This window comes from Hetaerina americana, unplaced genomic scaffold, assembly GCF_022747635.1.
Source record: "Hetaerina americana unplaced genomic scaffold, ioHetAmer1.1.p SCAF_57, whole genome shotgun sequence".
Taxonomy (NCBI): domain Eukaryota; kingdom Metazoa; phylum Arthropoda; class Insecta; order Odonata; family Calopterygidae; genus Hetaerina; species Hetaerina americana.
Window position 1 is genome coordinate 2082389 of NW_027287172.1, and position 25063 is coordinate 2107451.

The 25063-nt window shown below is 41.7% G+C and overlaps 1 protein-coding gene across 1 annotated transcript in view; it reads right to left on the bottom strand.

Moving 5' to 3' along the window:
• LOC139694848 (focal adhesion kinase 1-like) overlaps positions 1-25063 on the bottom strand; it is a 335643-nt gene that overhangs the window by 37332 nt on the left and 273248 nt on the right. The window contains exons 2-4 of the mRNA XM_071593373.1: positions 2924-3215; positions 1253-1384; positions 37-168 (exon numbers count right to left, since the gene is read on the bottom strand). Of these exons, the coding sequence (XP_071449474.1) occupies positions 37-168; positions 1253-1384; positions 2924-3215 (556 nt within the window). The remainder of the gene's footprint in view (positions 1-36; positions 169-1252; positions 1385-2923; positions 3216-25063) is intronic.

Below are 25063 nucleotides of genomic sequence, written 5' to 3' on the forward strand. Positions count from 1 at the left end.
ATCCCTAAGCAGTATTCATTGTATACTAAGGCCTACCTGATCATAGTAATAATGAAATGTCACCCTATCTCTTTCATATAGATCTCGAAGATTTGATGGCAAATAGCGAACCCTAAGTTCATATCGCCACTCAGAATGGGGGTGCCGACTCTCATATTTCTCTTGAACCTGAAATAGAAAAAAAATCAGTATCATAAACACGAATTTCGGTTAGAAAATAACTGATAGGGATTTTTATCCATAAAGAGCATAATTAAAATGAGTAAAATAATAGTAGCATGGAATTTGAGTACATAGAGCATTGAGATGGAATAATCTTTATCTCAAATTTCATGTGAGCAACCCCCAACAATTAAAAATAATACAACTGACCCTCAGGTTGATTACTGGGTTTGAAATCCAAGGGTTAAAATGTTATTTCAATATTGCAGCAAGCCAATTTGAAAACATTATAATTTCAGCACATCTTAGTTTTACATTTATGCTATATAATAATGCTGTCAATCACTAAAATAAAATAAATATTTGGTGAAATTGGCAAATCATATGTTAAACTATCTAAGAATGTGGAGATGCAAAACACTAAGAGCCAAGCTCAGGATTTCAGTTAGTTACAAAGTTTAAAGAATAAGTTAACAGGACCCTCTCGCAGCAAAACTTCATTTTCATTTCATTAAAGTTCAAATTTAAGAATATTTTACAGAACAGCTCCTGGTTACATTGACATTTTCTGCGAATTATTTTATATTATTACAATATGGCACATGAAATTCAGCATTATAGCTGTGCAAATGTGCATAGTATTGTGCAATATTTTTACTAGCCTTGCATAAATATATGAATCAAGCAGAAATAATAATTAGTAATAGACTGTAGTTTTCAGCAGCACTTGATCATTTCATAAGTTTTTTATGCAACACATACTAATAATACTGTTACCCTATTAATTATTACTAATATTTTTGCTTTTTCCAACAATTTTATAAATGAAACTGAACTACATTAAATTAATATTCAAAGTTGAAACCATACATGAAATAGGATACTAATGACATGCAGCACTTTTGATCAAATATGTTTGCAAAATCATGACACAGATGAAACAACAAAATACATAAAGTGGTTTAGTTTCATTTTCTAGTGAAACTAAAAGACAGACCTCAGGTATGAGACATGTAATAGATAATATCAATACATTAAAAGATATTTCTCTTGAAGAATTTTCTGTAGATAATGTTTATCTCACTCTTACCTGGTACATTGTGGTATCCTGATGAAGCCAATATGTATCGCCCGTGGGTGGATGGTGAAGGCGCATAGCATACAGGTTACGGTATGCCCGATCTCCCACTGCTAATCGGCTGGTAATGAGCGATATAATCCCCTGCAATGAGAAAGTTGTGGGTAAATACATACATTCAAGTGATAATCAATCACAATTAAAACATCATGACAACGGAGAAGTGATATGGAAACTTTTTTTTTGCTAATGGTGGTATTTAAGATAAAATTGTCCATTACAGACTATTACAATGATAGTTTTTTTTGTCTTTTAAGATACTAGTGAATCTAATTTAATCAGAATTGCCAAAGTTGCTTCACAGGCATACATGCTACATGAGATTACTCCAGCAGCATCAATGCCCATATCACCTCATCAAATTGAAAATATAATAATACATTGCACCTTTCACATGTGGTATATGAGCAATGTCAAATTAGTAAATGATCAACTACCAATCATTAACATTTTGACTGTGTATGTATCTATGAATCCAGGAGGATACTATGGCACAATATAAGAAGACAATTGACTGGTAAGAAAGAATGAAACCTGTCAAACCAGGCAGCATATGTTAAGGATTAAAATTTTACCATTAAAATTTTTCACTGAATGGTTATTGATGCATGATGCAAACAACATACATCAACAGAACATTTGGTGTATGTTGTTTGAATAACTTGTCATATATCCACATAATTTTTGGAAGAATCTAGAGCATTGAATTCTGTCACAATGAGATTTTGCAGATCATCAGCTAAGAGTTTATGCATTCAACTTTTAGTCATGGTATATACATATTATTTACTCGCCACACACTGTCATCTGTATAGAATTAAGAATTTGGGTAAGATTGAGAGCCTGAAATGCAGATAATGCATTTTTGCCATTGAACTGATAAATTTTAAACTAATTACAAAATTTAAAAAACAAATAAATTTAATATAATGAACATTACAGGAAAGAATTAAAATTGATTAAGTTAATGAAGAGCCAAACAAAAGGAATTGGCCAAATCAAGGGCACTGAACTACCGTGACAATTCTTGGTGCTCAGCAGACAACATAAACCCTGGCAAGCTTAGCATTAAATTATTATTATTACCGTCAATGACAGTCTACCATTAATAGTAGGCTTTGAATGGACATACAGACTTCCGCCACCACATCAATGCCTCACCTAATGCAACACAACATGGCACCCTATGCTCCAAAAACCCTTCTTCAATTTGACATTTTTTACCTCATTTAATTTCATCCTATACACCTATTCTTTCCTTGACACCCATTAACAACAAATACAAGGTTCATTACTGGAACATATCTATAAAAATGCTACTTGTGCCACATTAAGGAAAAGGGGCAAGAGATAAAATTTTAGAGGTTGCCACATATTTGGAACACACTTATCAAGATCCAGGTTGTGGCAACCAGAGCCAACTTCTCTTCAAAGCCCCTATCTAGCAACAGCAATTTTCGGATGACACTAACAATTACAGACAGGCTGTGATAGAAAGAAGAATGTTAGGTATACGAGGAAGGGGCAGGAATAGGATAGGGATGTTGGACGGAATGTAGGGAGGAAGTAAGTACACAGAAATTCAGATGAAGAGGGGCTTTTTGAAGAGTAGATGGAACTCACCTTAACATCGATGGCGTCTCCGAACTTGACCACGTTGAACCCTCCATTGGGGAGGTGGACTTTGAGGGTGGCTCCGCCGCCGCCGTGCCGCTCGGGGCTGCCGGGAGCTGCTGGGCCGTTGAGCGTGGCGGGCGCGGACGCGGGGCCATTGTGCGAGGGCCCCGAGGCGGCGTGCTGGGCGTCGCCGGCCATGGGGCCGCTGGCCCCTGCGCCCCCCGCCCCGCCGCCCGGTCCAACCTCCGAACAGCTGCTGCTGCTCATCCTGGTCGTGGGCTGTGCGGCGCCGTCATGGCTGTGAAGGCAAAGAAGAAAGAGATGACCATTGATTATTATGCCTCCATCGTGGGACAGAAATACCCCCAATGGCAAGGCGTAAATGATCGCCAGCCCATCTACACGTGTGCCACATTAACAATGCAGCACGGAGTTGACCAATTTGTGATACGTATCAACACAAATTGGGTGCTCAGGCACACAAAAGCACATCATTATAACTGGTAACGAAAGGATGTATACACTACGTAAGTTAAATTATTCAAAATTTTGATACAATTTTGAAAATGTGAATTTCCGCAAGTTTTATGGACAGATGATTCATTCCTCTCCATGCACTTAACTTTTCCCCGTGATTGTTGGACTTCCATCGTAATGTTTAATTAATATACAATTGCGATAGAGGTGTACAAGGCTGATTATAGGCAAAATAAAGGAAAAATTAACAATATTTGACGAGAATGTCGCTCATTATGGTAATTAAGCTGTTTTTCTCTGGGGTAAAAATTTAGTTGTTTTAATTCATTTAGATTTGGGGTCTGTGCACTTGATGGAAGACAGCAATGAGAATTGATTCCGTTCTGCTGTCTGACACACAATGAATAAATAAAATGGCAGCACACTTTATTTTTTGATTGAAAATAAAACGGCGTGTGCGCAGGAGAACACAGAACAAGCAAAACTCATTCCAGAGTGGGGCGGCATTACCACAACAAATACTGCCCATTTCGTGGTTCGAGCCATTTCTCCACGTCTAACGAGAAAAGTCCTAGTCTTTACCTTACGAGAAAAGTAGTATTGTCTTTCTCGAGATGTATCGGACAAGGAGGAGTCCATGCTACTACTACAGTAATTTTTCATCAATTAGTTTTGTGTGAAAAGCCGTCCATCATTATGATATTTCCCAGTTCATGGCCTGTTACTTGAAAAGTAATAAACAACTACGACGACCAATGATTGCGGCTCGAATTCGGTAACAATGGACGCCATTTCACTAGATACTTATCAGCCAAAAAATTTCGCAACAGATATGCTGGTCAAGGGCGATTACAAACTACACGATGAAGAGGGGAAAGCGATTATTTTCCAATGGAGACAAACGTCTCGATCAGAATAACTTGGTCCGACCGCGGTAGGGTCATTTTCAGGTCGAAGTTAGTCTGGTGTATATTCAGACCCCTGCCACACACCCTAGCGGTGGCTTACAGGGTTCTAAAGTAAATAAAAAATTAAAGACACTTCTACAGACATAAATAATGTCTTCGATTCCCGCGTTTGTGCTTGTTTCTGCTAATTAAGCAGTCACGGCCAATGGCTAGGTACGTTCGAAGGGTTCGTTTCATATGACCGCTCCATCATTTCCAATATTACTTCTTCCACAAAATGTCAACATGAGGTCCTAGGATAGTTGATAGTATGAGAACATAATCCGTAAATATGTAACTAGCGGTGAGCCGGATTGTCGCAAAATAGCCAGTAAAAATATAGTCACAGACTGAATTTATATATCGCCATTTGTAATGCGGTTCAAGACTCGAGTTAAGAAGTTATGCAAGCACGCGAGAAGGATGAAGATGCATCGATACAATATTTCAAATTATGAAGGCATAGTTATATTACATACAGCGGAAAAACGCGGAAGAATACAATTAAATGAGCTTCAGCATGAACATGCTTTGGACACCAGTGGAAAAATATTAATCAAATACATGATACGCCTCTATGGAACGAAGAAAAGTAAATAAAATACAAAACACCTCCTCTGTATGAGCTTCCGAAGCTCCAGGGACAAATAATCTCAACTGAAGCGGAATGAAGAAAATTCAAGGTTGATAAATGACAAAAACAAGATAATTATATTCCGCGCCGGGCTTTCCTTTACCACCAATCCTTTGCAAATGTTAGGGCATGCAAAATAATCAAACGATGTTGCTCAAATCAGCATAATTTGTCTACTAATTCAATGTCAAGGGCAGTCCGAATATTGTCCAAAATCGTCATGTGTCTTAAGTTTACGAGCCATCTCAATGACCATATTCAGAGGGTACTTAGAACGACAGGGCTCAACTGGCGTTTAAGTTATTCTCGACTGTTTGCTTCTGGGGATAATAGTAATCGATAAGAGCCATTAACAACAAAAGGAATTGTATCCGTGAGCAAAAAACGAAGTCAAACTGATAAGTATGTACCAAGAAGATAAGTATGTGCCGAAAACACACAGCAGATACCCCAAGTTTTTAGAAATCTAAAACACGACAAAATTATGCGTTTTACCGCCCCACGTATTCCGCCAGAAGGCCGGGATAGTACATGCGGCAAACGTTCAAGGAAGATCAATTCTGTGACAGCCGGCATAAAATCAGCATAAAGTCTGATTTAAATTTAATGGCCGGAAAAAGAAGTGTACTGCCGCGACGCATGCATAATTTCAAGTGATATATCCATAACCGGGGTTTATGGTCCAAACCGATGACCCCCAGGTCAGTGGTGTGGGTATACAACCGGAATGGCCATCCTTGAACGTAGAAAGCCTGCATGTTCAGCGAACAGGATAGAGAAGTTGACGCACCAAAAGATAAGGGAAGGTCGAATTTACGTAAAATATGACGATAAAATAAAAAGGTAAAAAATAATTAAAAAATAAGTTTTCCTACTAATTTTAGGAAGTGGAGGACAAAAATATGGACATTAGATACCGATGACGAGGATTTGAGTGAAATAAATCCTCCGACGCTAGGCAGTCAGTTTCCGAAATTTCTCGCTGTCAATACGATCTGCTGATGCACGTATCGATCAGACCGACCTTCACGTTGATTACTGTAGTGGTGGTGGTGGTGGTTTGCCGCTGTGGCAATCTTAAGGATAAAATCGCAATGAAAGAATACGCACGCACAATAACTGCTTGCAATTAAGTGAGAACTAAGAACAACAAGCTATTTCAATCGCTTTCTCTGCAACGGAAGAGTGTTTTCTGATACGCCGCTGCAAGCGATAACGAGATGTGTCGCTATGAAATACGTCACTCTTTTGACAGACTAAAAAGAGTGAAAGCAAAAGAAAGCTAGGAAAAGAGCCTCACTCATGGTAAACCGTGGATTGAGCACACGAATTTTCACCCGTCTGAATTAATGAAATGCAGACAAATCAAAAGTGCATGGTACATTTTTATACATAACATACAAAAATACCACAATATTAATTTTTATGTAATCAGTTGAACTCCATACATTCAATGGACGGTAATCACAAAGAATAAAAGTGACCACATTGTTTATTCGGGGAAAACTAAAGTTTTTACCGTCTATATATTCCATCATCACACTTATCACCATTACTTTTTCATGTTACATAACGTATATCTCGCCACTTTCATCGTGCATTTACATCAGTGTAAAAAAATGACATAAAAAGTCTTCGAATGAATACTAAAAATTCCTTCACGAATGGCATTCAACTTGACGTTCCAAACATAAATTTCGCGACATCGTCTATTTTATGATCAATTACAGAAATGAATATATAAAGTGAGTTTGAATTGCTGATACAAGACGTATTTCGAGAAAAATTAATTTCCTTACAAAAAAAAACGATAAATTTTGTACAACACTATTGCTGAATACCACCCCCGCACTTCCCTTAAATCAAAAGTCATTAAACGTAGCTCGAAAGTGATATTTTTTAAACTGGTTGGTAAAATATTTCTCATCAAGTATTTATGTTTACGATACACATTATTGCCATCATAGCGATGCGTACGTACCATTACTCGGCGTAAGTGTAGAACCCTTCATCATTTTTAAGAGTGAAACCGCCATGTAAAAAAAAGAAAAAGTCGTAAACACTGCCATTAAAAAAATCCGAACGAGGTATTTTTTTCTGCAGCACATACCTTTATGAGCGCTACTTGAACCCGAACACCGATGATTCCTCCCAAAAGCATCTAAAATCTATCTACTACGGCTAATTTAGTATTAGTTTTTTTCCCAGTACAGTAGCTAGAAATACATACCACATGGAAACCCAACTCGATCACAAACGAAGCTTAGCATTGACGTCCTTATCTCGAAACAAATGGAATAAAAGGATTTGAGCAGGTAATAAACCAATATCACGCAACATTTACGATCAAGGTTTACCTATGTGTGAGGCGTGACTAAGCTTGATCCCGCTGATTTTCACACTGGACAACAAATGTTCGTGGTCGAGAACATTACAAAAATATTTGACCCCTCCAGCCGGCAACGATTCACTTGAAGCACGTTTGGAACACGAGCACAAGCAACTGAAGAATAACTCAAGGCAGGAGAGAGGATTCCGCTTTTTTCACGCCGTCGACTATTTCAGCCCCCACGCAAAATACCACTTTTGAGACACTTCGAAAAGGGACTGCGGCAAAAAAACCTAACTAAGGGGGGAAGGAGAAAAAAAACCGCGAGGGAGGAATGAAGCGACGCACGGGGGATATGACGAGCAAAAGCAGTCAAAGCCCACGAGGAGTTTCAAAAATCCAAGAACGAGGATAGAGGGACTAGAGCCGTAAACGAAACCGCGTGAGCGACATTATCAATCGCTGCCAAAACTGGAAAAAAACAAACTAGAGAGGCGACCAGTCCAGAAAAAACAGAATGGTCATTCAAACGAAGCAGACGATACCTTGATCGTGAATCCCGTAGCGAGCACTAACCTCGACGCGCGGTCGACGGAAGCGAACAACGGAATTGAGTGTGTGGTCGATTGTCAGAGAAATGTGAGCAATGCTTTCGAGGGAAGGGGGGATAGGGGAGAGAGAGAGAAGTGGCGGGGGGGGGGGGAGACGGGAGGGGTTAAAAACTCGGAGATAAGGCACGGAGTGAGGTGGGGGAGACAGTGAAGAGATGCGGCGACACGGGAAAGGGGCGAGAAAAGGTGAGAGAGAGAGAGCGAGGGAATGCGCGATGTTCAATCTTTTTTGAACATCGCCCCTTCGATGCCGCTGGAAGATCAAAAGCAGTCAATGCCGACGGTACTTCGGATAGCCAGAATTAATCCCCAGGTACAAACAGGAGTTGACTCGGTATTAATCGATTTTCATCGAACAGAATAATGAATCGATTCAACCTAGCGGAAGCGAATTGCGTGTGCCCGTCCATCGGCAGGATCTCTGCAGTGTTTGAAACGATCAAACCAGTTTAAGACATCCAGGAGCATTCATTAAATGATCGCTAATTAAATAATACATACTAACAACTTATTTAATAATAGAAGCAAACAATAAATAAAAATCGGGCAGCTTTAATACTGTCATCTGAGAGATTTGCTCTAAGTAGGATCACTATACCGGCCATCCCTTGGGTCTCATCGTCGCAAAACCTCGTCGATTGAGCGTCCAGATTCTTCGCACCGATTAATCGCAAATCGAAATCTCACTCATTGACGACATACACTCGTTTATTTTTCGCGGGTCACAGCTCCCAATGATACTGAGATTTTTCGGGTCCTTCCGTGAAGAGTTCTGATCAGAGCTGATGTTTTATTTCCGCCGTCTGAGATGCAGATCTCCGAATCCCCGAAACTTGGAAATAACACTTCGACACGATCGATTGTCATTCGTCGACTAACGGCCGCGTCTCAGTTCATCGAGCCACTTCCTCAAGTCTCACTTTTTATCTCTTGATAACTGTTATCGACCGCCAACAACCAAAAAAGTGACAATTGCAAATAATGCCTAAGAGAAATGAACCTCTCAGGTTATTTTCTCCTGCGCTTGATTCTTAAGTAAACCAGAGGATAAAAGCAAGCGGAGTTGTCACATGAAGGTTGACTGGCAAGAGAGATTCTAGCCATTTGAGGCAGGAAATTGGCGATGTCGAAAGGCCCATCAGGAGCCGTTACATCCTAATTATGGGGGCAAAAAGGATTGAAATTACTTACATCGTACCTCGGCATTAAAGACGACGCCCGGGAATTGGACATTACGGTACTTGACGCGATTTCAGGCCACGCTTCCTTCTAGGAGTCCCCGACACTTCTAATCTCCCGATCGACCGAGTTCCTCGCGAGTAATTCTTCCGTTCGAGCTATTCTTGACTTTATCGGAAGAGAACAACAGTCAACATATCACGGCGATTACACAAGCAACTGCGCTTGAACATCGACAAATATCGACATTCTGCGCACGACAACAAGTGCCCTCCAGCTATATCCAGGTTTACTCTCCATTTACGATTTTGCTCACACCTAAAGTTCAATGAACTATCCGTAGCCCAACTTATATTTAGCCGGGTGTATCACGAGTTTACAAAGAATCAAGAGATTCAATGACCCCTTTTTCTGCAAACAATACTTGAAATTAACAACTTGAAGGGACCCACTACGAATCCAATGCCTTAAAACCCTTCATATTGGTGCTTTCAAATCTCTTCACACAAGTTGTGTGTCTTGTGCAGGGACACATGTAGACGCCATTTACTAGCGTCACAAGTAAAAATGCCACGACAAATTCTGCTCTGCAACGGAATTTAATGCTGATAGTTCATTAAATCGAAAATTAAATTAAAAATTTTTCTGCGGAATTTTAGGTTAGTCCAGATACTCGTACGCATCATCTCCGTTGGAGAGCCGGCCTTGGAGGAACAACTAAAGTCTGATAACATTTGAAGGCTTCCTTCCTTTCCAACTTCACATTTTTGGTTTTGGATGCAATTGTATTTTTCCGCATGCTTGCAGATACATATCTCCAGTATCAGCGGAAGTGATATGAAAGAATGAAAATCGCACGCTGAGTTCATTTATACGTTTAAAATGCTTTAAAATACACTGCATCGCCGCCCTTGGTTTTGAAAACACGCTGCAAATGTAATACATTTTGTAATTTACAATTTCCAGCCATTACCGAAAGAGTTTTTGGCACTGACAATAATGAGCTAAATGCTCAATTTCATTTGATGAATTTCCACGAAGCTACTTACTATTAGAGTGACACTGTTCTCCTGAATGAATATTGCTTCTTTCTTACGAAAACAAAGGTCGATGACGACTGTTCATTAACGCACGAGCTTGGCGATAAAAAATCATAGCTCGATTTCGAACACGGAAATATATTCCGAATGGCGGATCGCTCAAGAAAAGTTTAAAAGTTTTACACTCTTCATCGGAAAAGGTTTCAAGTCAAATCGTCAGGAATGGCCCGCCATGTGCGTCGTATAAAAAGAGGAGAATGTAGCCTGACAGAACGTGCCACAGAGAGTGAGAGAGCCATCATGAGATACTCCGTCAAACGGAGAGCACCCGAAATCGTACAAGATATAAAAAAGATGAACAAATAGCGACATAATGAGTCACCTTCGCGCGCCAGAGGAACGCAAATAATGGTGCAATCGACATCACATTCAAATCGGCAAAAATTGTGTTCGACGGGAATGGGGCGTAAAACAGGGGAAGGTGCCCCGCAATGCTGGACGAAAGGACGGAAAATGAAAACTTGGTGACAAAGCTTGGCAAGAGGGTGAACAAAAAATACCATTGAGCGATATGGAGAAAAAGGTGAAACGGATGAGGTCAAAAACCTCACTCACCAGACACTTGCGGGGAGAGGATCGGAAAGAACCTACGTAGGTGTGAGGGAACGGACGGGCTTGAATGGTTTATTCGTGGGGAGGATACGGCGCTTCGGAGGGCGCGAAAGAGGGGAACGAAGGCGATGGGGAAGAAAAAGTAAAACCCGGACGGGGGATGAGTGCTCCGGGGAAGGGTGGAAGTGCTCATCCGACGGCGCCGGGACGCCCGCGCAAATGGCTCCTCGGGGGTGGGATGTCGGGGGGCGGGGGACAGTTCCGACGCGGGCGACGCCGTACACTTTTTTACCGAATGAGAGAGGGAGGGAGGGACGCGAAGGAGAGGGCACTTGTCCGAGGTGCGCGAGGGGACGGGAGTATTGGATGACAGAGGATGCGTGGAGTGGCGTGCGGTACACGGAAGTGAAGGCTGTGGAGTGGATGTGGGGACCCTGGAGAGGGTGCCTGGAGAGGCCGTGGATCGGTTTGGAGTGAGGGGGCGCTAGGTGTGTGTGTGGGGTGGGGGGGGGAAGGACGCGGAAGAGACAGGGAAAATGAAAGGGTTGGGGTGAGGGAGGGAGGGCTGAGGAGACGGAGCGAGCGAGGGAAGGCACTACGTCGGCATATGCTTCTCCACCCCTTCTCCTTCACATCTCTCACACCACCCCTCCCCGCTGAAGAGACGGGGCGAGCCCGGAAACCTTTTCGGCGTCCTCTTTCGCGCTCCATTGCCCCTAAGAGCCGGGCATCTCACCTGGAAATGGTCGGACTCCGGATGCATTAGGGTTCCGATCGTGGATCGGGATGCGGCAGTAACGGGAGTTTGGTGGGGCACTTCAACACGCACACACAAGAGGGATCCTCGGTTATTCTCACCCTCGGAGGTGCTACTGATGAGGTCATTGGAGTCATACAGGGCTGGCGGGCAATTGGGACCACTCGGAAATTTCACTGAATGGAGACGGAGTCATGGAATGTCGAGCCGAATACTTTTCATTCGCTCGTTACCTACATTGTTGGGGCATAAGGGCGAGCCAACTCTCTGCGTTGAACAACTTTCTCCTCAAATCCACTCTCATCCTCCGTCTCGCTTGGTGCCCCAGTATTATCAAACCTCCAATTCATTTCTATATCTCAAATTCATTTAAATTATCAAAATTATTCAAAGAGTACCAGGTATTTTAATTCGTACTAATTATAAAGAGTGATGGCTTTGGTTACCGATTTCCCACGTCAAGGTCCCAGATTCGGATTCTGGTGGCGTCGGATTTTTCAGCTGAATTCTCATCCTTACACATGAGTGTCCTTTGGAGAGCAGTTGCCGCTGTGCTATTCGGATATCACGTTATACAGTGGACCGTTTGGACTAAGACATCGATGCCGATTTTTGTCTACCCTTCCTAGAATTCCACCTATTCCAATTAGCCACCTTTGTATAAGCGTTCGCAAATATAATCAGGAATATTTTTATACAAGTATTGTCTGCATGTATATAGGTATGTGTAAGTATTGTATGTGCGTATGTACATATTTTGTTGTACCTAGTAATTGAACTAGGCAACTGATGTATTGTTACTGCATGTTAGTCCTAAGATATTGTATGTAATTATTTTATTGCTATTTATGAGTACTTAGTGAAATGTATCCATAAGTTTAATCTTGTAAATGTGGGAAAAGGGGTTAGGTGATAGAAGAGACTCCATAGTCTCAATCTCGCCCAAAAATAAAGACATCTATCTATTCACTCAGGTGAAACTGAACTCATACACATACATATATATCACCACTCCTCGTACGTATCAGCGACTTCTGCTGGGGCTATACACTGATTGTGCAGAAGTGGCAGGGTAGAGAGAGAATTTTTTGTTTATTGGATAGAGCTAACTCAAAATAAAATACATAAGGGGGTCCACAACTTCCGCTTCATTTCCGCACGGGGTTTCACACTACTTGCAGAGTTGTGCACGTGACAAAACGAAGGCGCGAACTGATTAGCTAATGGTGGTCAAAATACGACATAATAAACCCACTCAAATATACAACGTCCGAATATCATCGAATTTTTTCTAGAAAAAAAGAGCACAAAAACTCGTCCTCATCATGAACCGATAGAATACTAAATGAATTATAACATCCACTCATCTAGTCCCGACGAGGCAGACGAACTAGACAAAATTATTTTCACAAATTATCTTGACATTTGACAACTGCGATGAAATGTATAACGATCACACACTCCATTTGATGTTAACGCCCCACTGCATGTTCACGTAAAAGAACCGCGAAAACCTCAATGGATTATCCATTGAAGGAAACAGTTAACTGATTTTTCACTCAAGGGACACGGTCTAAGCCGTCCTGTTCTTTCCAGCAGCAGTTGAACGAACGGTTGTGGCGGGTAACCTTACTCTGGCGAGCATTCTATCTAAGAAGACATCGCGGCGTCGACAAGCCTGACGAAGCAAACTCCGGCGAGAAGCGGCGCCCTACAACCGGACACTCTCCTATCTTCGGTTCAGAGAGGGCAAGAGTGTGGGTTGGGGACCCTAGATGTGAGAAGGGTCCCGCAAGTGGGAGGTCCGAGTATCCACTCTTAAGAGCTGGCGCACACTGACGCAGCGGCATGACAGATTCCGATGCGAAGCGGACGAGTGATATTTGATGGGATATCACACTGAAGGAGGGTCGGATACAAGTGCATCTTAAGATGGCCGGTAATGAAACACACTTTCTCGACCACACACTACAATTGCCTCGACAAAATAATGAATAATAGCCTATGACACACTGAACAAAGGAAATTATACTGAACATTTATCGTTCAATAGTAAGTTTTGGATTACCTGAAAACTATTAAACATCCCTGCACAGTTTGGAAATATCTCAGCAAAATATGAATGCATGACACTCATGTTTTGAATAACAAATTACCACATTTGTACAGATATTCTTACACTGATGCCTAATTCGTCCAATGACAGTTTTAAGCTTCCTCGCCAAAACGCCAACCAAAATGTATCTTCCCTTCCTTCCACTTCTTCACTTACATTAATGTTCTCCCTTAAATCACATGCCTCTTAACTCCCCGTGACTCCTCATCCACTTTATTTTCCATTCAATGCAAAACTGCTGCCAACTCATCCTAGTTTTGCCTAGCGGCCAACAGTTACGAGCAGCAGAAAAGTGAATTACAAATCTAAAATATTAGCGGGCTACTTCAGAATATGGGGTAATTATGATGAGGACCGCTTCACATGATGCAACCATGACTGTCCTGAGTATAAACCCAAAAGGAAATGCAATTCTGATTCGACGTTTCTCGACCGCTCGCGACCAAAACACGCGTAACGGGGATAATGTTTTTCGCTGACCAAATATACACAACATTATGAATTTTTATGAAAGTTTTATTCCATCGCTCACAAATGATCCAAGCAGTTCCAAGAACGAGAGGGAAATTGGAACAAAATTGGCTACATCCGCAGTCATTTTTTTTTGTCACGCGGATATCATTCAACTAAGCCGAAATAATTTCCATCCTCGTCTTGAGGGCAATATTTCTTCAATTACCCGAAAATGTTTATATAATAAGCTAAAACCATAACTTTTAGGCTCCGCCTTGAAGAAATATAATATGCTTAGCATAAAACATTTTCTGAAATGAGATACCTGTAAACCAAATTTTTGACCCTCGACCTCTCACTTAAAAAGGCATCCCGGGTGTGACTTTCCGCTCAATGCACCAAGTGACTCATGAATATTATTCCATTAGGGCGACTTCGGTCTGATTGTCAAGTTAATAATTTCTGCGTTTACTGTGAAAATTTTTTCACCAATGACCTCAAATGTACACACGTAACAGTAACAAGACTTGCGAGGCAGTGGTGATGAATGTAAAGTTAGGTGAATTCCTATGGCCAATAATAAGAAACTTAGAAAGTTTACTTGACATCGAACAGTGCTACGGCACTGAGGTCTTCTAGCTGTCAAGGCCTTACCTCTCCCCGTTGATGGTCACCGAAGGGATCGAAATAACGCTATTAGAGCTTTCTAAGTTTCTTATCATTGGCTATAGGAATTTACCCAACTTCAAAGAAGAAACAGTGTTAAAAAATTTCAAAACAATATTTGATGAGGATCAACAGTCGAATATTCGACGCTTAGTCTTTCCACTTAATTTTATCCCGCTGCATACAGAATCGACTGCAAGTACTAACTTAGGCAATAAACCCAAATCAGCACATTTTTTACAATAAAACATGAAAATTTTGGCAAAGACACGATAGTCGATGTCGACCCGTTATATTACCAACCCTTTGAGAGTTGTCGATAGTCGATGTCGGCCCGTTATATTACCAACCCTTTGAGAGTTGTGCCCAACAGCGGAGGGCTTCTTCTGAAACCTTTTTTTCCAGAGTGCTGTCAAAATAAGTCTTCAAGGGGTCAAACCCTGAAGCCGAAGGAAAAAAACAGAACCAAAATCTATTACAATAATCATACAGGCATGAATCGGAATACTAAAAAACTATTCTTTCGCAAAAATCTGCTGATTTCATTCCATGATCTAATATAGGAAATAAAATTTCTACGTCATCCAGTACAAAATATTATCATAATTATTTGGCAGTCTACCATTTACGGCAGGTTTTTTCAGATGGACACAGAAAACATACCTAACTTTCTCAGCCTCACTTAACAAGACAAAACCTGACACACTACAATAAACTGTTTTTCAATTAGGCATATTATATACCCCCCTTCATTACATCCACCATGCCTATCCTTTTTCCCACCTCTACGTCGTCGCTAGCGTTAGGTCTTCCCCTCTACCAGAGTCATCAGCATTCCTTCGCCATTCAAAATTCTCAGCATCTATCTTTCCTGCCTTCTCTAGATTTCTCCCAACAACGCTTTCTTCTTACCCACCATACCCTCTTCATTTGTTTTCCTATCCGTTCACTTTACCTTTTCCATTCTTATCCACATCTCAAAAGCCTCGAAATCTACACCTGGCATCTTTCTTCAACGATCACATTTCCGAGTCATACAAAAGCCGTAGCCAAAAAATGCTTCGTTCGCTCAAGTCGACACCTCAAGTTAGAGAAATATTGGCAAGAGATCAAAAGTTGAAAATTATGTTTCAGAATAACTGATGAGAGAGATTATCGAGGAGGAATAAACATCGAAGCTACGACATAAAATAACCATGACTTTAGTTCAATGAATTAAATGAAAGCAAAAATCTTAACAGCTGTATCATTCTGCGTGTGACATATAGTACATACCTTGATCGACATATGTATATCTAGAAAAAAATAATGTTAACGTCAAAACAGTTTACACAGATTTAGCACTTGGCTTTACTTCCGATTTCAACCATGCTTGAAGTGAATGGAATTATATAAACATTCACAATCCCATTACTTTCCTATATTCTCATTGCTTGGATTACCTCTACATTATTATTATTATTAGGTAATTTACCGGTTAAGGTAGGTTTTTGGATGGACGTAATTATTAATTAAATAATTTGCGGCCCCTAGCAAAACACAACACCCTACTCTACATCAAGACCCTCTTCAGCTCTGAGTACTTTCTTCCTCCCGTCATCCCGTCCAACATCTCTATCCTGTTCCTTCCCTTTCCTCGTTTGCCTAACATTCTCCCCTCAGTTACAGTCTTCAACATCCTGCCACCGGTCAATACCCCCTTCATCCACTTTTCCTGCCTCCACAGGATTTCTCCCAACAAACCCCTCTCTTCGCCCACCATACCAAGTACTTCCTCATTTGTTCACCCTCGGTTGATTTCACCTTCTCCATTCTTCTCCACACCCACATTTCAAAAGCCTCCAGTCTACGTCTATCCTCCTGCTTCAATGGCCACGTTTCCGCGCCGTACATAGCTACGTTACATATCAAAGTTTTTACGAGTCTTTTCTTAATATCCTCACTCAACGTCCCTCTCATCAACTCCCTCCTCCTCGTGAAAGCTTCTTTGCCTAGCGCGATTCTTCACCTTACGTCCCTATCACATTGACCGCGTTGGTCCAAAACACTTCCGAGATATGTAAACTGTTCTACCTGCTCCAGTTTTTGCCCTCCAATTTATTGTTTAGCTTAGCCTTTTTCTGTCTGGAAAATCGCACAACCTTTGTTTTATTAATATTGATTCTCATCCCATATTTATCGCACTGAATTTTAAATTCCCTCAGCAATACTTGCAACCCCTTGGCTGACTGACAAACTAAAACTTGGTCATCAGTGAAAAGGCTGGAATATTGCTCGCACAATGCTATTTCTAAATTACCAAAAATTGAGAAGACGAAAAGCATATGTTCTATCAAAAAATATTGCGCAAGTTAGAAGCTATTCATACAAATCGGCGATGAATGACATAGATATAAAACCTCTCCGATTAAAATCCTTATCATGTCAACTACATATATACACATATGCGTCGTAAGATTCTAGGTCAGGCAGCGAGATGGCGATGAAATCAGTTGCTTTCGTGAAGGAGGATGTGCGAAATACACCCAATCCGCTACTCACGAAAAATCAAGCCACTACCTGTATTATTGAAGGCATACAAGCGAAAATATATTGAGCAAAATTAAACGAAAGGATGGACCTATGCAATCAACACCGTTTATTTTGAATGCTATCGCCTCGTGACTTACATCCACTCAATAACTAAAATATTACGGGACGCCGTATTTCGGATATGGGTGAACAATCACTAAGGATGCAGAATTGCATCAACACTCGCGCAATAACACGGCGATGCGACGGCCTCTGCGCCCGTTTCGAGAATCCGCATGGAAATCCGCCGCAAAGAAGAAAATCCTGGAAACATCCAACTCCGAACACACACGACGCAGACTTCGTCTGAAAGGCTGCGAAGCAAAGCGTGACTCGATTCCCGCATCCCGAAAAAAAAATTCCCGACTTCCTGGTCAAAGTCTGAGGCATCTCCCTCGCTTCCAACCCGTCACCGTCCTATGCGGAGGCAGAGAGGAAGAAAAGGAGGCCTCTCTGCAAGTGAAATAATGGATTACCTTTGAATGCCTTGAAAATAAACAATGTTACGAACGTCTTCTCTTCGGTCCGAGGTGGAGGGGGGAAGGTGGAGATACGAAAAACGAATCCGCGTGCGAGCAAGCTGGCTGGCTGGCTCTTCGCAATTCTCGGAGCACAGCGAGGGGCGCGCGAAGTATTAAGAGGATTCGCGAGGCCGAGTCCCAGGAGTGGCGCATAGGCGGAATTCCAGCAGCACTGCGGCGGGCGCGGGCGGGATGAACACATTCGGCTGCGGCCGCGATGGGGGAGGGAAAGGCGAGAGGGGGGCGGGGAGCGGAGGAGGAGAAAGGACTGAGGGTGAAGGGATGACAGGGTAACGGAGGGGCAGCGGTGGGGAAGCTCGTCGGTGAGCGAGGGAGGAGAAAGAGAGGGAAAAGGAGAGAGGGGTTGAAGACCGAAAAGATTTCGAGCACGTACTCTGAAAGATGGGCGGATAGACTGTTTGACATCGAATCGAGAACTCTTTCCAATGCACTCTTTAGGAACCCTTTAAATTTTCAATAATAGATGGTAAACGAATGACCCTGCGTAGATGCCTACAAATTGCAGAAAAATTATGAAAATTTTCAGGTCCGTATTCATAGCCATCCCTCAAGATCTATGCGACGTGGACTCACGGACGACAGTGTGCATATAGGTACCAGTTACATCTCCAAAAATATATCGAAAACGAATAACCTTACATAAAAATAGCAGTAAAATCACGAAGATTATTAAGGGAAGTATTATAAGCTGCCTCTCTCATCTAGACGGTTGAATGCACGGTCGACATTTTGTAAGCGTTCACGTACGACGTATATCAATGAGTTTGTCTTGAAAATTAATCGCTAAGGAAGTGGATTTTATTTTAGCAATACCTTCGTTGAATTCGAGATCGTGGTAGCCAAGAGGGAAGAGTGTCCGGCAATTGACTGCAGTGCTTGGGCTCGAATCCGAAAGCCTTCGAGGTCAAACACTCCCAGTTTCACCCAAGCTGATTGAACCTTTGGGTGCCAAACGTCAGAAAACCCTGCTATGCAGATTTGTGCAAGGGATTAGTACCAGGTGAGCACTACTCTAGCCCAAGATTAAAGTCGGTCTCGGAATTCACTACTAAGGTGGTGAAGTTCTCATTCCACATTTCTGCTACCGAGTTTACAACGATATACATTCACATATGAGTTATTACCTCGGATATTCCCATGGAACTCCCAGAGCTGTGATAAGATCACAGACAGGGGATTTGATAACGCCTTAGAAGGAGTTCCCAGCATGCACATAGGATACATTTCCGGGAGGGGTAGGAAGGATCCATTGCGAGAAAAATGGCGGCGGGAGGATTTAAATATGGAAAACAAATCACAATTCAACACGAAAACATTTTTCGACGCCTCGCTGGAGCAATCGAATAGTCGGTGAAACCGCCCAAAACGAACTCTTAATTCAGGTGAATCCGCCAACATTGCGCCAGGTGCACTATGCACTTCTACTTGGAGGAATCACATTGACACGCCTGCCAGGGATCAAATTCCCTTTGCAGATTTATCAATTAATATTTCATGTGCGTATACATATATATATGTTAATAATATTAAGTGCAATTCCAGTGGCTACGGACTGGGCTAAAGGGTCCGGGTTCGGCTGCAGTTGAAGATTCTTGGCGCTCTCAATTTCACCCAGGGTACGTAATTTTTTCGGTTACCATTTTTCCCTTGGAAATACAGGCAGAAAAGGTAAAGGAAAACGTCCGCTTCTCCTGGTGTGTGAATTTTACACATCGTGAAGTTGAATTTTAGGCGAGCTCCACCCTTACCTATCTAAACAACCAACGGTTTGATTAATGTGTCGGTAATTTAGTATCTCGCATTGAGACCCTACGAACACATCGACTCTAACAAAATGAACATTACAGAAGCAAAATTCAGATGAAATTAGCCCGACTTGCTACTACGCACAACCTGAAAGTTTTCTTCAGAAAAACCTAATTAATTAATTTACTGAACAAATTTGCACAAACACGTAAAATTCTTCAAAGTGCTGTCCTTGGGCCTATACACATTTTTCCCAGCGACTCTGCCATGACCGGTACGCGCCCTGGAAGGCGTATTCGGGGACCTCTCGCAAGGTCTTCGTCACGGCTGATTGGATCTTTTCTATGGACGAAAAACGGGTTCCTTTCAGGGCTGCCTTAATCCGAGGGATCAAAAAAGAAGTCTGCCGGGACAACGTCAGGGCTATAGGGGAGTGGGGCAGCTTTGGCAGCTGGTGTTGGTCCAGGAACTCGCGGACTCGTAGCGCGTTGTCGTGATGGAGTGGCCAGGTAGCGGAGGTGTCTTTTCTCGCCCCGATGACCCTTTTTCTGAATCTTTCCAGCACATCCACGTAGCAGGCAACGTTAACTGTATGTACTTGAGGAACAAACTCCTTATGGACCACTCATTTCCTGTCGAAAAAGACAATGAGCATTGTTTTCACTTTTGATTTGCTCACTCTTGCCTTTTGGGGCTTGGGAGACTGGTTGCTGTTCCAATCAGAGCATTGGCGTTTTGTTCCTGGGTCATATTCAAAAACCCAGGTTTCATTACCAGTGATGAAGGTGCCCAAATACTCAGGTTCATTTTAATACGTTGCAAAAGTTCACTTGAACTTTCCTCTCGGTTGGTCTTTCGTGACACAGTTCGGCGCGCAGAGGTATACAATAACTGACGTCCTGCTGTTTCCAAAGCTTGGAGAGCACTGAGACCGGTTTCGCGGAAAAGCTTAGCATCCCCCCACCTACTTCAAGCTATTCGATCCCTTTCCGACCAATAGGAGCGGTGCGGGAAATTCAATTTCATTACTTTTGGAACGCACCTTGTACGCATAGGGGCGTTTGCATCGCGGAATGACTATAGGCTGACAAAAAAGAACCAGCTATGTATAACAGACTAAGGAGGAGGATGGAGGCAGACAAGAGACAGTCTGAAGGGACTACTTCAGTGATCCAGACCGCAAGCAACTAATAAAAAAAGACAGCATCAACCACGGACACGTGAACGTAAAAATAAAAGAGCCCTGAAACATTCACGTCCTCCGATCAAAGTGTAATGAAGGATTTCATGGTTGCCGAGTTACGCGAAACGGGCGTTCCGTATGCATTTAAGATTCAGGCCGGAAGTGAGCGATTTCCTCCGTGAACGTGGGAAAATCGAATCCTGTTCTAGTGAAATTGAGGCACGAGCATATAGTAACTTTAGCCGAATCGCGAATCCTACTAATCCTACCACGCAACGCGGGAGATTCACCGATGAGTTTCAAGTCTTAAAATTCACGCTTCCGACATGCACATCGAGAGGTATATGTAAATTTCAAGAGTTTTGGTCTTGCTTGTTCATAGCTAACCATTAACTACACCGCTTTCTCGCCCTACAGGCTTTAACTGGGCATTGCCATGACCAATTTATTAACCTCGAAGCCATCATAAGGACACCAATAAGTATAAAATGTCGACAAACAATTTCTGAGATGGGGACCTGGAAACTGTAAAGTATGGAGGGGGATGAAACGGTGGAATGGATTTTAATTGCCGAGGAATATTCCAATCAAATACAGGGTATCAATTTAACTATTGCTGTTCGGCTCACATAAAAATGGCCGGAATAGAAGGGACAGAGAAGGATAGCGTTAGGTAAAGAAGCTTTCACAAGGAGGAAAGTGATGACAGGAGCGTTGATTAAGAATGTAGAGAAAGAGCTTGTTAAAACTTTGACATGATGCATAGTTTTGTATTCTGCGGAAACACGGCCGTTGAAACAAGATGACAGGCGAAGATTGGGGGATTTCAAAATGTGGGCGTGGAAAGGGGTTGGAAAAGGTGAAATGGGTAAAAAGGAAAACAAACGAGGAAGTGCTGAGTATGGTTGGAGGGGGGGGGAGAGATAGGATTGTTGGGAAAAGTCCAAAGGAGGCAGGAAAAATGGATGCAGAGCGTTTTGATTGGCGATGGGATTTTGAAGACTGCGATAATTCTAGGCAAGCGATGTAGGGAAATGAATTGGATTGGAAGAGGACGGAGGTATATGAAATTGGAGAAGGGTTTATTGAAGTGCCGGATGACAGGCTTGGTTGTGTTGGGATGGGCGAAGAAATGTATATTGTACCGTTGTACAGTCTGTGTTCATGCAAAACATACCTTAAAAGGTAGAATACCAAAAACAATAATTCGGCTCTGACTCGTCCAAGAGTCGTGGGGTAACAATGTTTGTTAAATACTTATGCGTACCATATTTATCAAGAGAACAATCAAATCACGGTAGCATATCTGTAGAGCAATTTAAAATTGGACGTGAACAAGGATATGTTTACGAGGAAAAAAGATCAGCCCATCCGTTAAATAAATGATCGCGCCAACTACTCTGTGCCTCACCAAATAATGGAGTGTATCTACTCCATGGACACTAAGCAGTTTGTAATATAAAACGGGGTCATGTCTCTTTAGAAAAAATAAAATGTCAACAAGCGCCACACTCGAGAGATAACAGGGGGTGGGACTGAAAAAAATAAAATAACAGTTGACTCCGTGTTTATGCCCGACATCCATCTCCGGTAATGATGCAGCTTCTTTTAAAACGGCGTAGTTATGTCATGGGGCGTAGGGTGTAGTTCGCCATTGCCCACAGGGGATTTAAGATGCCATTGTTTTTCTGCGTTCATGAATGGGAACTCTTTCGTTTGCGAGTTCCATGTTTATACAGGGAGAGGAAGAGGGGGAGGGGGGAAGCTTGCGCAGTTTTATTTATGCGTACACGCCAGGGATCCTCTGCACTTATTATTTTCGAGGACCATTTTTGTGCAAAAACTTCCAGTAACTCTTGATAATTTTACGATATTTCCGCTTAACCTCCGTCTTCAAACTTGGCATCTACAGAATTAAATTATTTAACAACACACATGGATATAATTACATTACTATAAGTACATTAATAAAAATGCACACAGTTGCAACATGTCTCCAGTTTTGGTCATTTGTATCAACCTTTTCAAGAAATTATTTTGGCTCCTTAAGTGGTTCACAGAGAGTCAAACAACGATCATAACATGCTAATCATTATCAGAAAGATAAGGCATGGATTTAATCATTAACGAAAAGTTCTCCTTTACGCGTTCGCGTTTAAAAATGTTTCAGGAAGTGCATACAGAAAATAATGCCGGAATAAAAGGACATTGAGACTGAGTGAACGCATCTTACATAATTTTGAAGTCCACTAGGAGCCAAAATGAAGTCAACCGATAAGGATAACACAAAGAGAACAGATTATTCCGAATAATAATAATAATTATTATTAATAAGTTATTTACCGGTTAAGGTAGGTTTTTCGATGGCCACAGCTACTAAATAAATATTTTGTGACTCCTAACAAAACATAAAATCCACTATCCTACTCTACATCAGGTCCCTCTTCATCTCTGAGTACTTTCTTCCTCCCTTCATCCCGTCCAACATCCCTATCCTGTTCCTTCCCTTTCCTCGTTTACTTTACATTCTCCTCTCTATTACAGTCTTCAACATCCCACTGCCAAGTAATACGCCCTTCATCCTATTTTCATGCTTCCTTAGGATTTCTCCCAACAAACCCCTCTGCTCGCCCACCATACCTAGCACTTCCTCATTTGTTTCCCTTTCGGTCCATTTCACCTTCTCCATTCTTCTCCACACCCACATTTTAAAAGCCTCCAATCTACTTCTATAATCCTTCTTCAGTGACCACGTTTCCGTGCCGTACATAGCTACGCTCCATATCAAAATTTTTACGAGTCTTTTCTTAACATCCTTAGTCAACATCCCTGTCATTAACTCCCTCCTCCATGTGAATGCCTCTTTGCTAGCGCAATTCTTCTCCTTACGTAACTACTACTTTGGCTATGTTGGTCCTTATCGAAATCCACGAAACAGGCAAATACGTCCTGATTGTATACTATATTCCTCTCTATTAGTGTTGTCATTACTGCAATGGTATTACGCGTGTCTCTCCTCTTCCTAAGCCCAAACTGATCATCCCCTAAGTAATCATTTACCTCGCTCTCCATCATTTTGTTTATGATCCTGAGAACAACTTTAGCTGCGTGGGATATCAAACTTATTGTTCTGCAGTCCTAACATGATGTAGCCTTTACCTCTTTCGGAATAGGAACAAACACTGATCTCACAAAGTCTTCCGGCCAGATTCCTTCCTCATAGATACTACGAATCAGCCCATATAGCCTCTTCATCCCGCATTTTCCTAAACCTTAAAAGCAGTTTCGCAGGAATGTTGTCTACCTCAATCGCCTTATTTGATTCCATCTCCCTTAATGCCCTTTCTATCTCATAGTCTAGAATGCCTGGACCTAAGCTATCTTCCTCTACGCCATGTTTCTTTTCTATGTCTAACCTTGTTGGTCTAAGTTCTTTACCATACTATTATTCTAGATATTTCTTCCATCTCTCTTGGATCTTTTCTTTGTCAACTATTGTCTTACCCCACTTAACTCTAAATGTTAGCACAGATCTTCCCTTCTTACTTCCCGATAGTGAATAAACATTGCTGTACAGCGCAGCAATTTCACCCTTCCTCTGCAAAAATTCCATATCCTCGCACTGCGTCTTTCACCATGCTTCTTTTGCTTTATTTGTTGTCGCTCTCAATTTATTGTTTCATCTTTGTACTTCCTTTTGCCTAAATCTGTGATTACATTCTTCCATTTTTTCTCTCATCTATATTTGTAATGATCTCACCCGTGATCCATTGTTTCCTTGTCCTTTTCCCATTAACGGTTCTTATATTTACTCCGAATGATATAAATTCAAATTAACAATTTTAGGTAGGCACGTAAAAATTCTGTTAATCCACGCCTGTTTCAGAAAATAATAACATTTTTAATCAACGCTTTCCACCCGAACCTACGGGCATCATAATAATTAAAAATTGCCCAGAAATGAGTGCGCATGGATAAAAGAGTGGGAATGATAACAAAAACGGTAACTAGCAGGATTGATTTCTAATGGTGCGATTCATCCGTGACGTCAACGAAGAGGGATTGATGGAAAATGTGACAAAGCGGAGGATAAAAAACATTTGAACCTAAGTTGTACTTGCTAAATAAGATGTGAGCTATAGAGAGTATAAAATATTTCATCCTTTTCAATTCCCCATAAATCAAGAAACAAATGAGGGCCTTGCTACTCAATAGTCGAGAGAAATTACGTCTAACGTGCAACAAGCGACTAATTCCATACTTCCACTTCGGATGCTATCGCG